The following is a 15,000-nucleotide window of genomic DNA, read 5'->3' on the forward strand; positions in this document are numbered from 1 at the left end:
GTGTGTGTGTGTGTGTGTGTGTGTGTGTGTGTGTGTGTGTGTGTGTGTGTGTGTGTGTGTGTGTGTGTGTTTCCAAATGCATGGTGGTTCTGTGCCTGCCCCCTTTGATCCAACAGTTGTGGCTTGTTTTCGAATAATAACCAATGACATTGTTTATTTTTGTTGGAATTCAACCGAGTCTGAATCGATATACATATAGCCTACTGAATATACAAACACGTCATCTACCGTATCTACGCAAAGAGTAGCTGTTATTGGTAATGGCTCATAGTGAAATAGAAAATAAACACACCTACATAATCCATTGGTTGCACTCCCTGTTGTAATATTGATTAAGGTGAGACATGGCAGGTGTACCAGCTCAGTGGCCTTGTGGTTAGTGTGTCCGCCCCAAGCCCCCAGAAAGGCTGGCCAGCGTTGAAGCGCTGAGCCCTACTGGTTAGAGCTGAGAATGCAGGCGGGCCCCTGCATTTAGCATGAGGAAACCCTGTGCAGCTCGGGTTTAACATTGAGCACTTCCGCATTTTGGACACCAAATTTTGGTGTCCAAATCGAAAACATTTAGTAGACCGTTCTTCCAGGTGCTTCAAAACGCCACTGAGAAACTTCCATGGAAATGAATAGTAGGGGACGGGGCAGTCCGCCCTCTATCCTTTATTACTCTATTGTCCGCCCTGAGACTGGGAGGTCGGGGTTCGATCCCTGGCTGGGTCATACCACAAACTGTGAAAAATGGGACCCAGTGCCTCCCTGCTTGGCACTCAGCATCTCAAGTTGAGAAAGCCTGGAGGGGCAAAACGTTGTTGTATTTAGGTTGAAATAAAAAGGACGGGGAGCAGAACTATATCGTGTGCGGACATTCCACTTTTTTCTTGATACATATCAACAAACCCTTCTGTAAAGATCTTCAGGATATAGATATGAATAAAACTGGAATGTTTGGTGTATGTGAGTGCAACTGAAGTGGAGATTATTTGCCCCAGGTATGAGGAAAAACTCATTTGAGGGCCTTGAAAAGGAGACAGGTGCAGAACAATAGGTGCTCAGCACCTCTGCTCAGCACCTCAAATGTTAAATGTTGTCTCTATTTTGTCTATTTTGTCTTGACTTTTGACTATTGACTTGTTTTAATTTTATTGTTGTTAAAGCACTTTGTGACTGTAATTGTCTGTGAAAGGTGCTATGAATAAACTTTACTTACTTACTCTGCTGCAGTGACTGCTTGAAGTAAAAACCTTGGCAGAAAGAGGCTCTGAGGCAGGTGTTCCCAAACCTTTCCGTGCCAAGGACCCCCAAATACCGGTAGCTGTAACCTCTGGCTGTGTCCACCCTATTGTGAAATGCCTTAAAATAGTGAAAATAGCTAAATCTACAAGCTCACATGTCACTACTTAACAATCCCCAAGAGTGGGTTACCGTAAAATGTAGGCCCTATATTTGAATTTGAACATGATCTTATGCTGGGATTACTGAGTGCACTATGAGTCATTATTTTCCACTTTCCAGGACATGGAAAGCTATGAAATCAATTAGCCTACATTGAAATAACAGTTGTTGCTATTTTGCTTGGAAAGGAGCAAAGTTTTTGGCTCGTCCATCTGGTTAGGATGCATCTCGAGCGTCTCCCTATAGGGAGGTTCTTGAATCTCTCAATGCACGTCCAGCATGCTGGACGCAGACCCCCGGGCAGACCAAGGATGAGATGAAGCTGGAATTATATCTCCAAAATCTGCCGGGATCCCCCAGAATGAAGTTACTAATGTTGCTCTAGAGAGGGAAGTCTGGAGCTCTCTGGTGGAGCTGTTGCCCCCATGACCCGACCGACTACGGATAAGCGATTGAAGATGGAAGGATGAATGGAACAAAACAAATTGACAGAATAATAGAATAATAGATACTGGCGTATTTGACAACACATTTAGGTTAGACAACACACTCACATATTTGGGCGTAGCTGCATTGGGAACTCCTTATGTCATGGTTACGATGCGGCCCGCCATAAGCCAATTTTAATATAAGATAAAGTCCAGATAGTACTGTGAACACACCCTTTATGCAATATGTGTCCTACCCTCAGATGACCAATAAAGAGCTAATACTCACTGACACTGTCTTATCTAATCAACTGCTTTAAAGTGGTGGGTTTTAAAAGTGAGCTTATACACCGGGGGACTATAAGTATCCCACAGCGTCAGCTCTAGTCTACAGTACATCTGTGGTTGACTGGTGCTAAGTAGACAGGTGGCGTGTTGAGCAGTAAGTCTCGTTGTGGCAGCTCAGCCTCATACGTTCTGTTAACATTGCTGAGGCATCACTGGAGACACTGATATAGAGTAAAGGGGAATGGGAAATAAGAACCATTTGGACATTTCTTTTCTTTTTTTTGCTATATGAGCGGTGGAGAAAGAGAGCCACAGAGACAGTAGACCCATAGGAGAGGATGTGCTGTATGTACAGTAGAGTCATTCAGTCTGAATGCAACAGGGGGGTGGGTTTCTGTGTGTGCGTGTGCGTGCGTGTGTGTGCGTGCGTGCGTGCGTGCGTGCGTGCGTGCGTGCGTGCGTGCGTGCGTGCGTGCGTTGATTCAATGGATAACGAACAGAGACACCAACTTGAGTTTTGAAATTGAATTAATGTGCAGTATTGGTTACACAATATTCATAAATCGTATTAACGTGCTGGAAACCAGGTTCCCCTATACGGTATTATTTGCTATGACATGCACCATGATGCCAAAAACGTATCGATTCCAGAAGATATGGGTTCTCTAGCACATGTTTTGCTCGCCTTCCAGATTTCCATTTCACTGTTGCAGCCCTGTCACCCCCCAACTCACCCCCAGCCATGAATTGAGTCAGGAGATTTGGATGTTGGCCGGTAAATCAAGCATTGGGACATTGCTCCGTGATGTTATAGGCCACAAATGAAAAAGGCCGAAGAGTTTGGAATGTTTAAGATCATAAAACTCCTTCTCTGGGAGTCTCTTTCTGCTGATCTATGCATTTATGTCCTGTGGAATGATTTCCCCTCACGTTTCATACTCCAACAAACGCTGTTCGTACTGTAACAAACGCCGGCGCTGGTTTATGTTAGTGACTGCTGCAGTGCCATGGCTCAGTGGTGTTTTATATTAGTGACTGCTGCAGTGCCATGGCTCCCACTGGTGTTTTATATTAGTGACTGCTATGTTAGTGACTATGCCATGCTCAAGGTGTTTTATATTAGTGACTGCTATGGTAGTGACTATGCCATGCTCAAGCATTCCCAGCTGAGATGGGCTTGTCATGTCTGCCGCATGCCAGATAGGCTACCTATACAGCAACCTATACCAAAAAGGCTGCTGTACGGCAAACTACACCATGGCAAGCGTTCACGTGGCGGCCAGCGGAAACGCTCTAAGGACACCCTAAAGGCCAGTCTCAAAAGCTGTGGTCTGGATACAGAGACCTGGGAGGCCGATGCCCAACACCGCTCCAACTGGCGCTCTGCAGTCAAACAGGAGTCTGAAAAGCGCCGCATCCAGGAAGCCGAACTGAGTGTCAGCTTCGAAAGACCGACCAGAGCCAGTTCCTCCCTCTCACCCAGCCAGCCCGCAGCCATCACATGCCCTCACTGCAATAGGACATTCCGTGCAAGGATCGGCCTCATCAGCCATCTTCGCACCCACAAGACATGAAGTCAATTGCGAAGGACGAACATGATGCCATGGCTCCCTGAGGTGGTTTATGTTAGTGACTGCTGCAGTGCCATGGGTACCATGTGGTTTATGTTAGTGACTGCTGCAGTGCCATGGGTACCAGAGGTGGTTTATGTTAGTGACTGCTGCAGTGCCATGGGTACCAGATGTGGTTTATGTTAGTGACTGCTGCAGTGCCATGGGTACCAGAGGTGGTTTATGTTAGTGACTGCTGCAGTGCCATGGGTACCAGAGGTGGCAAACAGTGACCTGAAGAATTGCCTTTTCAGGTTTTATGGGTCATTTGTGCCTATACTGAATATTTACAGCAGTGGTTCTAAAACATTAATTTTCATGTCAAGGACCTCCAAATTGATATTCGCCTCACATTTGAAAATATTTTATGGGATCCCCATAAGATAAGATTTGTGTTGTTAAATATTTTAAAAGTTATTCACAATTATTATGCAAGATATATAATATAAAAATAGCTGAATCTACAAGCTCACAACGTGTCTCATATAGCGACACATTATGAGCTTGTAAATCGGCTAATTTCAAATAGTCAAAGTATATAATTTGGTGGTTAAACCGTGGTCAAACTGTTCCTCATTTTGCTGCATGGGGACCCCCTGGAAGCCAAGGCCCCCTGGAGAACCCAGACCCCAATATGGGAACCAGATATATACAGTTGGAGGCCATCGATATTGTCCTTTTCTTTTTGCTGAGGTTTGCGTGATCTGCGCAAAAGGACAGTTAACCCATTTTGGGTGGGAACCCCTTTTGGTGTTTTAAACTATGTTATAATTTAGCTATTTAAAAATAGCAGATCTACAAGCTCATAGCGCGCCATAGCGCGCCACCGAGTGGCGCGCTATGAGCTTGTAGGTCTGCTATTTTTTTTAAATCGTGAAAATATTTATTTATTTATTATAGATTTAGAAGGATTTTTTAAAATTTTGAGGTCAGGCCTAAATGGGTCAAATGATAAGGGACAATATCGGTGGCACCCAACTGTACACATAGCGTAAGCAGAAATCGTCTCATACAGTAACTTCATTATATTCTGTAAGATGGTCATCTTGGTTGAAAATTGCTCAAACTGTAGGAAGACCGTTTCCTTCTTCTTTTTGTTTCCTAGTGCGTCAAAGATCTGTGTCACCTCTGAGAAATTCCTTTGTGCGCTCAAGAATAAAAGGTCATTTCTTGATATTTTCCTGAAGTCACGATGAGCTGTCTGAATTATGTATGAATTCCACAGAACACCCCTGCACGCACGCACGCACGCACGCACGCACGCACGCACGCACGCACACGCGCGCGCACGCACACGCACACGCACACACAGTACATGCTATTCCATGCAGGTCAACTTTACTAACTTGTATAACATCCACATACACAAACCTCTAAGCAACATTGACAACAGTAACCATGGAGACTATAATTTCCGCTGACGTCGTACATATGTACATATGTGACCTCCAGAAAGACTTAAGCATGCTCACATGCACGTACTGTAAGTAACGTGTGTGTACACACACACACACACACACACACACACACACACACACACACACACACACACAATGCATGCATATTGCATATTGACCTGATGATCATCTATTAACCACATCCAGTATTACAGTAAGTATTAGCGTGTAAGGTTAACTGGAGGACAGCTAAAGATATTTCACGCTATTATAAACAGGAACAGGACAAATAGCGAATGACTTGAAACCAGTGGTGATGAGTGCTGCCCGCCCCTCTTTAGACCCCGCAGTAGAGAGAACCCCACAAAGATAATTTATCAGCTTCAATGTTATAGTGTTCCAGTTTCCATCTCTCACTCACTTTATGCATGCGCATACCCTCTATTCAGGTATGAAGCTGCGGGACACACTTTGGACACCCCTGACATAAACCCTCTCTAGTAAAACAGACCTGAGTTTTGCACTGTACTTTGGCGATCCAAACCTCTTTGACGGAAATAACCGATCTACTGTCGGTCGATGGTCCCCCCCAGAATAGGGATGCTGGGGTTCAAGTAGTTAACTCTTTGTCTCCCACCAAGTGGCGAGAAAGGGTACTGCGCCAGTATGCCACCCATAAACCTCTGATTTGTTTGGGGCAGATTCATTTCCGCGGTACCGGCATGGAGACCTTCATTGTAACAACCGGCTAGTATTAGCATTAGCTCACGCTGTTTATCTTTCGCCAGAAACATTAACATGTCGGGAGCGATGCGATACAAAATCACAAATTGGCAGCTTTACAGTGTAGTTGTAAGTGCCTCATTTTGTGTTGGTGCGCTTAGGGCTACATTACAAGGTACAGGAGGACTAAGTGTGCTCCAACAGGGGTGAACAGGTAAGACCCATAAATCCTCCAACTTGTCTGTTCCTATGGCGTATAAACGGCCGTCTCCTGACTCAAACATTCCACTGCAAAGACGTGTAAATTCTACACCTTCACCTTCATGGTCAAAGCTAACTTTCTCTGTGTTTTTCAAAGATGTGTGTATGGCAGCATGCCCTTAGGGCCTAGACCGTGGAACAGCATTCCCCTCCCTGTCAGATCCATTGAAGCATTCCCCTCCATTTAATCTTTAACTCCAGGCTCAAGACTCCTTTGTGGCTGATAATTGTATTATAATTATTTGTTTTTACTGTTCTTATTGCCGCGTATTTATTTCTGTATGTCTTGTTGACTATGGATTTTGTATTTGTGATTTTTGACACATCTAGCAAGGGTATTAACATCATTGAAAACTTCTAATAATCAGGAGGAATGTGGATCAACTGAAAGTTTGGATAATATTTTGTATTTATCTGAGCTTGTAGATCAGATATTTTAGAAGTGAAAATAAAGTTCAATTTTTATGTATGCACACTCTATAGTAGGGAGGATTATCCAGAAAAAAAGAAAAAATAAGTGATATTTGAATTAAGTCAAATCACTGAATATACCTTTAAAGTTAAATGTTATTTTACACTACAACTACAAGATTCACATTCCCTGAAGAAGGCAACTTGTTGCCGAAACGTTGGAAAAATAAAAATGTGTTGTCATCGTGACTACGAGCTGTGCGGCCTCTCTCCTTTCTCAGTCAGTTTTATCTGCTGCGGTCAGCACCTCCCCACTACTGGTGTGCGCTCCTACCTTCCTGTTTGTTCGAACACTACAACACTACAACACTACAACAGTTTAATTTTATTTATTTATTTTCAATCTGATTTGCGGTGCAACAAAGGTGGACTGTGAACTGTAGATGTGACGAGCGCAGCCCAAACTCTAGATGTGAGGGCCAAACCTCAAACCTTCTCAAATAGAAACTCAAATATGGGTTTTTCAAATTGATTTAAAACTTTTGTAATATTATTTAATTTTATTTTATTTTTTTACAAAATATTGTTTTTATGGGACTCTTCAAAATCGGGATTGGCATTAATGGCTCTAGTGCCATGCACCCTGCTCCCCAATAAATTGATAGAGTGCATGGTTAGTCTCAAACATACCTGGTATCACATTCCAAACTTCATGTACAACACAGTAACATTCACCTACATAAGGAGTTCATTATTTTGCATTACCATGGCACTGCCTGCCTCTCTACCAATCAGGAGCTGGAAAGTTGGAAACTAGAGGGTGAATTTATCGTTAGATGACAATTACTGTCTGTGTGTATGTAATGAATAGGGCCCTCACTCATAGAAAGACAATCACCTTCACAGGAACTGTAAGATTGTTTCCAGATGCCATGATACATGAGGTACTGCACACGTACATAGAGTACACACGTACGTGCATGCATGCATGCAAGCACAGATGCACACACACACACACACACACACACACACACACACACACACACACACACACACACACACACACACACACACACACACACACACACACACACACACACACACACTTTGTGAGGAGCAATCTTGTTACCTAATTCACACTGGCCCCATATAATATGTATGCAGCCGTTTGCTTGTGGAGGTATTAGTCACACCACATGAGTCCTCCATCTAACTCTATGTTGCACACATCTAGCTCAGTGCTCTGCCTATGACATACTGTAGGCTGCTTTGAGCACCGTTACTGTACTTGCACGACGTAAGTAAAGTAAGTGGCGGTGGCTCAGGGGTAGAGTGGCTGGATGGTAACCGCAAGGTTGCCTGTTCGAACCCCGGCTCCCCCAGAGTTAGTGTCGAAGTGTCCTTGAGCAAGACACTGAACCCATAATTGCTCCCGATGTGCTGGCTAGTGCCTTGCATGGTTTCTGCCGCCATCGGTGTATGAATGTGTGTGAATGGGTGAATTGATGCACAATCTATGTAAAGCGCCTTGGATAAAGGCGCTATATAAATGCACCATTTACCATTTAAGTAAGTAGCCTTGCCGAGCCATGAGGCCCATAGGGCAGGAGCCTATCTCCTGTTTCTGTAGCGTGAGGCAGCTTGATGTACAAGGATACCCCCTGGACATGACACTAATATGTCGCAGGGACTTACCCCCAATCCAACCCTTGATGCTGAGTGTCAAGCAGGGAGGCACTGGGTCCCATTTTTAGAATCTTTGGTATGACCCGGCCGGGGATTGAACCCCGACCTCCCAGTCTCAGGACACTCTAATCACAAGGCCACTGAGCTGGTTTGCACGACGTACAATACATGAAACTCCATTATTGCACAATACTCATTGCGCAATTTCTAGACGTGCTGTGTTGCAAACTGCATCATCTCATTTTCAATATTCACCGGCCCCTGCCTTTTCACTGCACACACACACACACACACACACACACACACACACACACACACACACACACACACACACACACACACCTGGACAATGGCCATCTAGAACGACTGGGCACCTGAACAACTGTCCATCTAGGGACATGTGGCCACCTGGACAACTGTCCATCTAGGGACATGTGGCCACCTGGAGAAGTGGCCATCTAGGGACATGTGGCCACCTGGAGAAGTGGCCATCTAGGGACATGTGGCCACCTGGAGAAGTGTCCATCTAGGGACATGTGGCCACCTGGAGAAGTGGCCATCTAGGGACATGTGGCCACCTGGAGAAGTGGCCATCTAGGGACATGTGGCCACCTGGAGAAGTGTCCATCTAGGGACATGTGGACACCTGGAGAAGTGGCCATCTTTAGGGACATGTGGCCACCTGGAGAAGTGGCCATCTAGGGACATGTGGCCACCTGGAGAAGTGGCCATCTAGGGACATGTGGACACCTGGAGAAGTGGCCATCTATAGGGACACGTGGCCACCTGGAGAAGTGGCCATCTAGGGACATGTGGCCACCTGGACAACTGGCCATCTAGGGACATACGTGGCCACCTGGACAAGTGACCACCTGGACGAGTGGGCACCTGACTTAGGATTTGTGTTTTTTATACCGACGTGGCAGGTGGATGAACAAACGTGGCAGGCGGACGAACTACATCGTCAAGCTGACGATGTAGTTGTTCCACCTCAATGTGCCATAAACGCAGCCCGATCTTAATATTACTAGATATACGGGCAGCACAGTAATATTAATACATTCACTTGATATAGCATTTTTCTAAATACTCAAAATCGCTTCAAAGAAACTAAATAAAAACAACTTTAAGTGGGCTACTCTGAAATAACCGAATGTGTTGCTTTTTTGTATTTCATGTTGATTGATTGATTGATTGATTGATTGATTGAATACTTTATTTGTCAAAAATGTAAATACCACAGAGGTAAAGTGTCATTGTGGTCCTGTGTATTCAATTCATCAACAGAGCATAGAATATTAACACATTATTACATGTCATCAACAAATGCAAATGTACAATAGGTACTTCAGCCGTCCGTCCGTCGTCCGTCCGTCCGTCCGTCCGTCCGTCCGTCCGCCCGTCCGTCCGTCCGCCCGTCCGTCCGTTTGTCCGTCCGTCCGTCTGTCCAAAATGTATTATGTGTTATACAAGCCAGTAGGCTACAACAATTTCCTGAAACATCCAATAAGAACAATTCAAAGACACCATGGGGCAATGATGAACAGACAAAGCAAGAATGTCATGCTGTTGATTACAGTAACAAGGAATATTCTGCCAGTGTCTCTTTTTTTCCTACCTATAATCACTCCCATGGTTTGGACCTCTTGGGTCGTACAACTTGCTGCAACTAGCTCTGAATTTAGTACATTTGATTCATTTCAGGACAAAAACATTGGTGCTAGAATGTATGACATGTCACACTACCATTAGGCAGACAAAAGACTTTGTTCAGCGATGTGAATCATTCGAAGATGTTTGATACGTGAGTCAAGGCCTGTTGAGTAATGCTGTGGGTTCTTTTTCTGTGGGTCTTACTGGTTTGTAAATGGGTTTCATATCCAAAGATATGTCAGCACTGACATTCCTTCATCCTGTGTCGGTGTCGATGATGGAATATTGACAACAAATTGGGGAACATTCTGAGAATCCATGGAACACTGCAGTCTCTTCTAGGGAGAGTCACGCACACCGAAAGGAGCGCCATGCACCTCTTGCTGCTAACATGCACAGGCACATTTAGGTTTAGGTTTTCTATGGACAATGGACATTTGAGGATTTCCTATGATAAGCAATGTGTACACAAAGATCCGTGGGAGGGCCCTACTGATCTTTCTCAGGTTCAAAGTTCAAGGTACTTATTGTTGTTTCGTCTTGTCTACTGGACACTGGTACATATGTGTACTTGCTCCTAGTATTGATAGTTTCTTGCATATAATGTATTATGTCTGTCACGGTCTGTCTCTCCACAGTGTCCCCACTTCAGCCACTCCCACGTTCCATTCCATCTCTCAGTCCTTGTCACACACCTGTTTCTACTCCCTCATCAGTCCCTCAACAGTGCCATGCCCATTTCACACCTGAGGACACTTAACCAACCAACCCACCACCTATACAACTGGACTCATTTCACACATTCATTGTTGTCTTTATGTTTGGTCTTGGACTTGCTGGTGTATTGCTTGTACCTGGACTGAGAGATGACATTTTTGAACCACTTGCTCTACTGCCTGCATTCTTCACTGTAAGCTTTGCATTTTTGGACTACTGTTCTCCTGCCTGCAACTTACTGTAAGATTTGCCATTTTCTGTTATTCAATTCTGAAATCTACTTTTGGGTTCAATCTACACCTCACCCATGACAATGTTATCTCTTGATTAATACATAGGACCACAATGGAAACAAGCCCCCAAGGCATTTTGTGTTATCCTTTTAGCATTATTGTATAATAATAAGTTTAATAACTGTACCACTGTACTTTTAGCAGACTGTTAATTGAGTATTCAATCAATCAGGCAAGAGTAACACTGCGCAAAAAGCATGGAATACGGATGTGTATATTACAAGAAACTCCCGTTAAACTTTCCAACAAACTCCGGTAAACTCCCGAATTTTACCAACAGGTGTGTATATTACCGTATATATATTACTGTATATGCCTGCTAAACTTGAGGTTTACGGGCAAATCTAGTGCCCATAATTGCCCGTTAACTCCTCTTTTCACGCAGTGTAAAATGTAATTTTGTTCAGCTTTTTTGGACATTTCAGCAACTCGTCGCTTGTTTTTTCTGCAGTTTGTCTGGAAAACACATCAGTCTGCAAAGACCTTTACTGTTGTATTTCTGCATTTTGTTTTGTTAAAGCACCTTGTATCCTTGTTAAGGAAGGTGCTATACAAATCAATATTTGTGGTGTGGGTAATGCCTGAATCCAAACTAATTGGATTCTAAACTGGGTTTGACTGCACAGTGCACACAAAAATGTATGCACATAGGATTAATCAGTCATCTCTCTGCCGTGACAGTAATTCCATCGGCTCTACCATCGTGTGTCTCTCTACAATAAATCAGTGCCCCTGAGTGTCAGAGGAACCCAAGCCACAGGCGTGGCATTGTGGCAACGACACAGATGTACGCCCTACACAGACAGTACTTATGTTACTTTAGAGCAGTGGTTCTCAAAGTGGGGTTCTGGAAACACCCACTGTTCCTTGGGGAAGTGATTGATACAGGAGCCAAATGGACCCTTACAGGTCTGTAACCCTGACAAATTGTGTTAAATTAACGCTGATTTTACTGGTGTAGACTAGGGTCACAGATATTAGAAAATGGGGTCCTTATGCATATCAAACTGGGGGTCCTTGGAATGAAACACATGCAGCACCGCTAGTGAGGAAAGAAATGCTCACTGTATGTCTCTCTTTGTCTTCCATGTCTGCTACAGGTAACCACATGCTGTTGCGAGTGCTGCCATCAGTGTACCCCAAACAACCAGATGTCATCCACCATCACCTAGGAAACCTGACGGCTATGATGGCACAGCTGGACTCCCCAGAGCAGCAGCACTTGATCAGGCTCATCCAAGTGGTTGCTGAGAAACACCCACTGGTGAGTGTTGTTTGTGCATGTGGTTGCGTTTAACATCAAATCTGGGGGTGCAGACGTCTACCCGACACACCAAAAGTATGACCTGCGCAAATCACCCGTTGCTCCCGACATGCGTTGCTCCCGGCATTGCGTCCGCGTGCGGTTATAGTGTTAGGTTTTTGGGTAGGTCTCTTGGTATATGTCGGTGTGTGTGTGTGTGTGTGTGTGTGTGTGTGTGTGTGTGTGTGTGTGTGTGTGTGTGTGTGTGTGTGTGTGTGTGTGTGTGTGTGTGTGTGTGTGTGTGTGTGTGTGTGTGTGTGTGTGTGCGCGTGTGTGCGTGTGTGCGTGCATGCGTGTGTATGTGCGTGCGTGCGTGCGTGCGTACGTGCGTGTACTTATATTACATATACCCCCCACGTATTTGAGAAATAGACATTGTGAGGACAATTTAGAGTACATAAGTCTGACGTCACATCAACAACTGTGTTGCAAAATTAAAAGTGAAAGAATGAGGTTGGCAATTTTATTCAAAAGATAATGGATATGAAGCATCAACTGATGGTGAAAACTAATTTAGACTCAGTTAAACGTAAAAATTTAGAGTTAGAAAATAAATGTCCGCCTACAAATCTACTATTATTCTCAGGCTTAAAAATGACCTAACGACATCTCACATTACACATGCGTCCGGATCCCAGCACTACCGTTGGACATAATCAGCGCCACGTCGTGTTGCATTGGATTCTTTTTCCTTCTGTAACAGAATAGGATTCTCAGTTGTTTCATCAAACACTAACTAAATATTAACACACACTCATAACTAGTATAGAATACAATCTAAGGAATCTCAGGAATCTTTTTGACGGAGCGTGACATGCTTCAGTGGGGATCACATTGATTTCCTACCACTTAGCACAGCTGTCAGATAGGTGGGCCGCATACGCTTTCAAGATGTCCACGTGGGCCCTGATCCAGGAATGATTGAGGACCTCTGTTCTATGGCTAAAATGTGTGCTAAAATGTATGCATTAGATGCCTGTTAGCTTAGTTTTCTTTTCTTTCTTTTTTGCCAAGTTGCAACACATCATGTGATTGAAAACTTGCCAGAGTTGTTGATATTGCCATGGCTGGGAATAAACCAGTGTCATACTGGTGTAAATCACTTGAAGAGACTCAGCAGCAGCAAGGAAACGGAGCGGTGCTTTTCGCAGAAGGAATTACGCAGCAGGAGTTCCCAGATGTCCCATGTTGGAATGCTGAACACTTCTTCACAGACTCATGTGGAACATATTGGAGAAGGGAACGGAGCAGGGAAAGTACCAAGTATACAGCACATGTTGCAGTCTGTGTGTTAGCGTGCGCGTGCGTGCGTGCGTGCGTGCGTGCGTGCGTGTGTGCGTGCGTGCGTATAACTAAAGGAAATGAGTCTAGTGCGGATAGAGCGCTATATAGGCTTGAGCTGGCCTGATGAAAGGAAAGCGGTCAGAGAGAGTTGAAATCACAGAGGAGCAGCAGATCTGTGACAGCTCATTTGGACTTTTATGCCATTTTGTTTCTCTAGGGTGGTCATGTACTCTACCACATTTAATTCATCTCTGTCCTGCTCGCACACACCAATGTGCACACACATAGCAGCCAGCCAGGCACCAGGACACATACCAATGCATGTGCACACACACACGCACACAACCACGCGCACACACACACACACACACACACACACACACACACACACACACACACACACACACACACACACACACACACACACACACACACACACACACACACACACACACACACACACCATAAACCAGTTTAATTCTCTGTGAACTGAGTAAAAAGTAGAGTCAGTGCTTAATGTCCTGAAAAAATCATTTATTTTCCCACACTGGAGTGACTCAACACAGTAGTACCCCCGGGTTGACTCATCTCAGCTCTTAGTTTTAATTGAATTCCTTTTGACCAAATCATACCTGCTGCTAATCGCCCTGGTTTTTTTCACCAGGATTCTCTCATAATTTACCCTTCAAGCCTCCTGTCATCCAGTAAATATCCTGTTCTTTTAAACTTTTCTCTAAAACGGGAAATCCCAAAAGTAGACTCTTTTTATTGTGTGTGACCTGTCCTGAACTGTGGTTTGGGAATAGCTTTTCTTCCTTGTTTTGCATTTTGTTTAACAACTGGGAAATCCCAACGTGGGCTTTTTTTTCTCATTGTATTGAGCTGTTTGATGAACTGAGCTGAATTATTATTGATTAACTTTTTAGTGTCTATTTTGTGATTAAGAGGAGAATGTGCACCGCAAACAACAACACCCCACCCCATTGGTGTTTGAAAATGGCCAGGTTTTCCAAAAGAATGTTGTCCCGTGCGTAGCTTGCACAGGTGTGCAGCGCATGGATACATGCCCAGAAGGCCGCCAGAAGGCCGCACGTAGAAGGTAACCAGTTTCCTGAAAGCCTAGTTGGTTACGTATGGTGCAGCCAATTAGGCATTACGACTGGCTTTGGGAAACACCAACATGCGTAGATTCTGCAGAGCACAGCCTTACGTGTCTCATTAACTGGCTTCGGGAAATGCGCACGTAAGGCCTCCTCCATGAAGTAATTTAGAAGCAAACCCGTTTCCCAAAAGCCTGTCTCACGCAGCCTCAGAATACCTCAGAATCAGATCATGCGGTGGAAATGCAGAGCGACAGATTTTATCCACACAGTTTTAGAGTCAGCCTTTTGTGTGAATATCAGTCACAGTCAGGTTTCTCATTTCAGTCAAAGTTCACTCCTCTCACCTTCTGACAACAGCGCACACACACACACACACACACACACACATACAATAGGCATGTAATGTTGCAAAATGTCTGTGCGTGACTGCGTGTGCACGTTTGTGCGTGCGTGTATG

General features: G+C 44.4%; 1 protein-coding gene across 1 annotated transcript in view; it reads left to right on the forward strand.

Annotated features, from left to right (window-relative positions):
- veph1 (ventricular zone expressed PH domain-containing 1) overlaps positions 1-15,000 on the forward strand; it is a 143,889-nt gene that overhangs the window by 48,148 nt on the left and 80,741 nt on the right. The window contains exon 6 of the mRNA XM_079513815.1: positions 11,954-12,117. Coding sequence (XP_079369941.1) covers positions 11,954-12,117 — 164 coding nt within the window. The remainder of the gene's footprint in view (positions 1-11,953; positions 12,118-15,000) is intronic.

Source organism: Electrona antarctica, assembly GCF_951216825.1.
Source record: "Electrona antarctica genome assembly, chromosome: 11".
Taxonomy (NCBI): domain Eukaryota; kingdom Metazoa; phylum Chordata; class Actinopteri; order Myctophiformes; family Myctophidae; genus Electrona; species Electrona antarctica.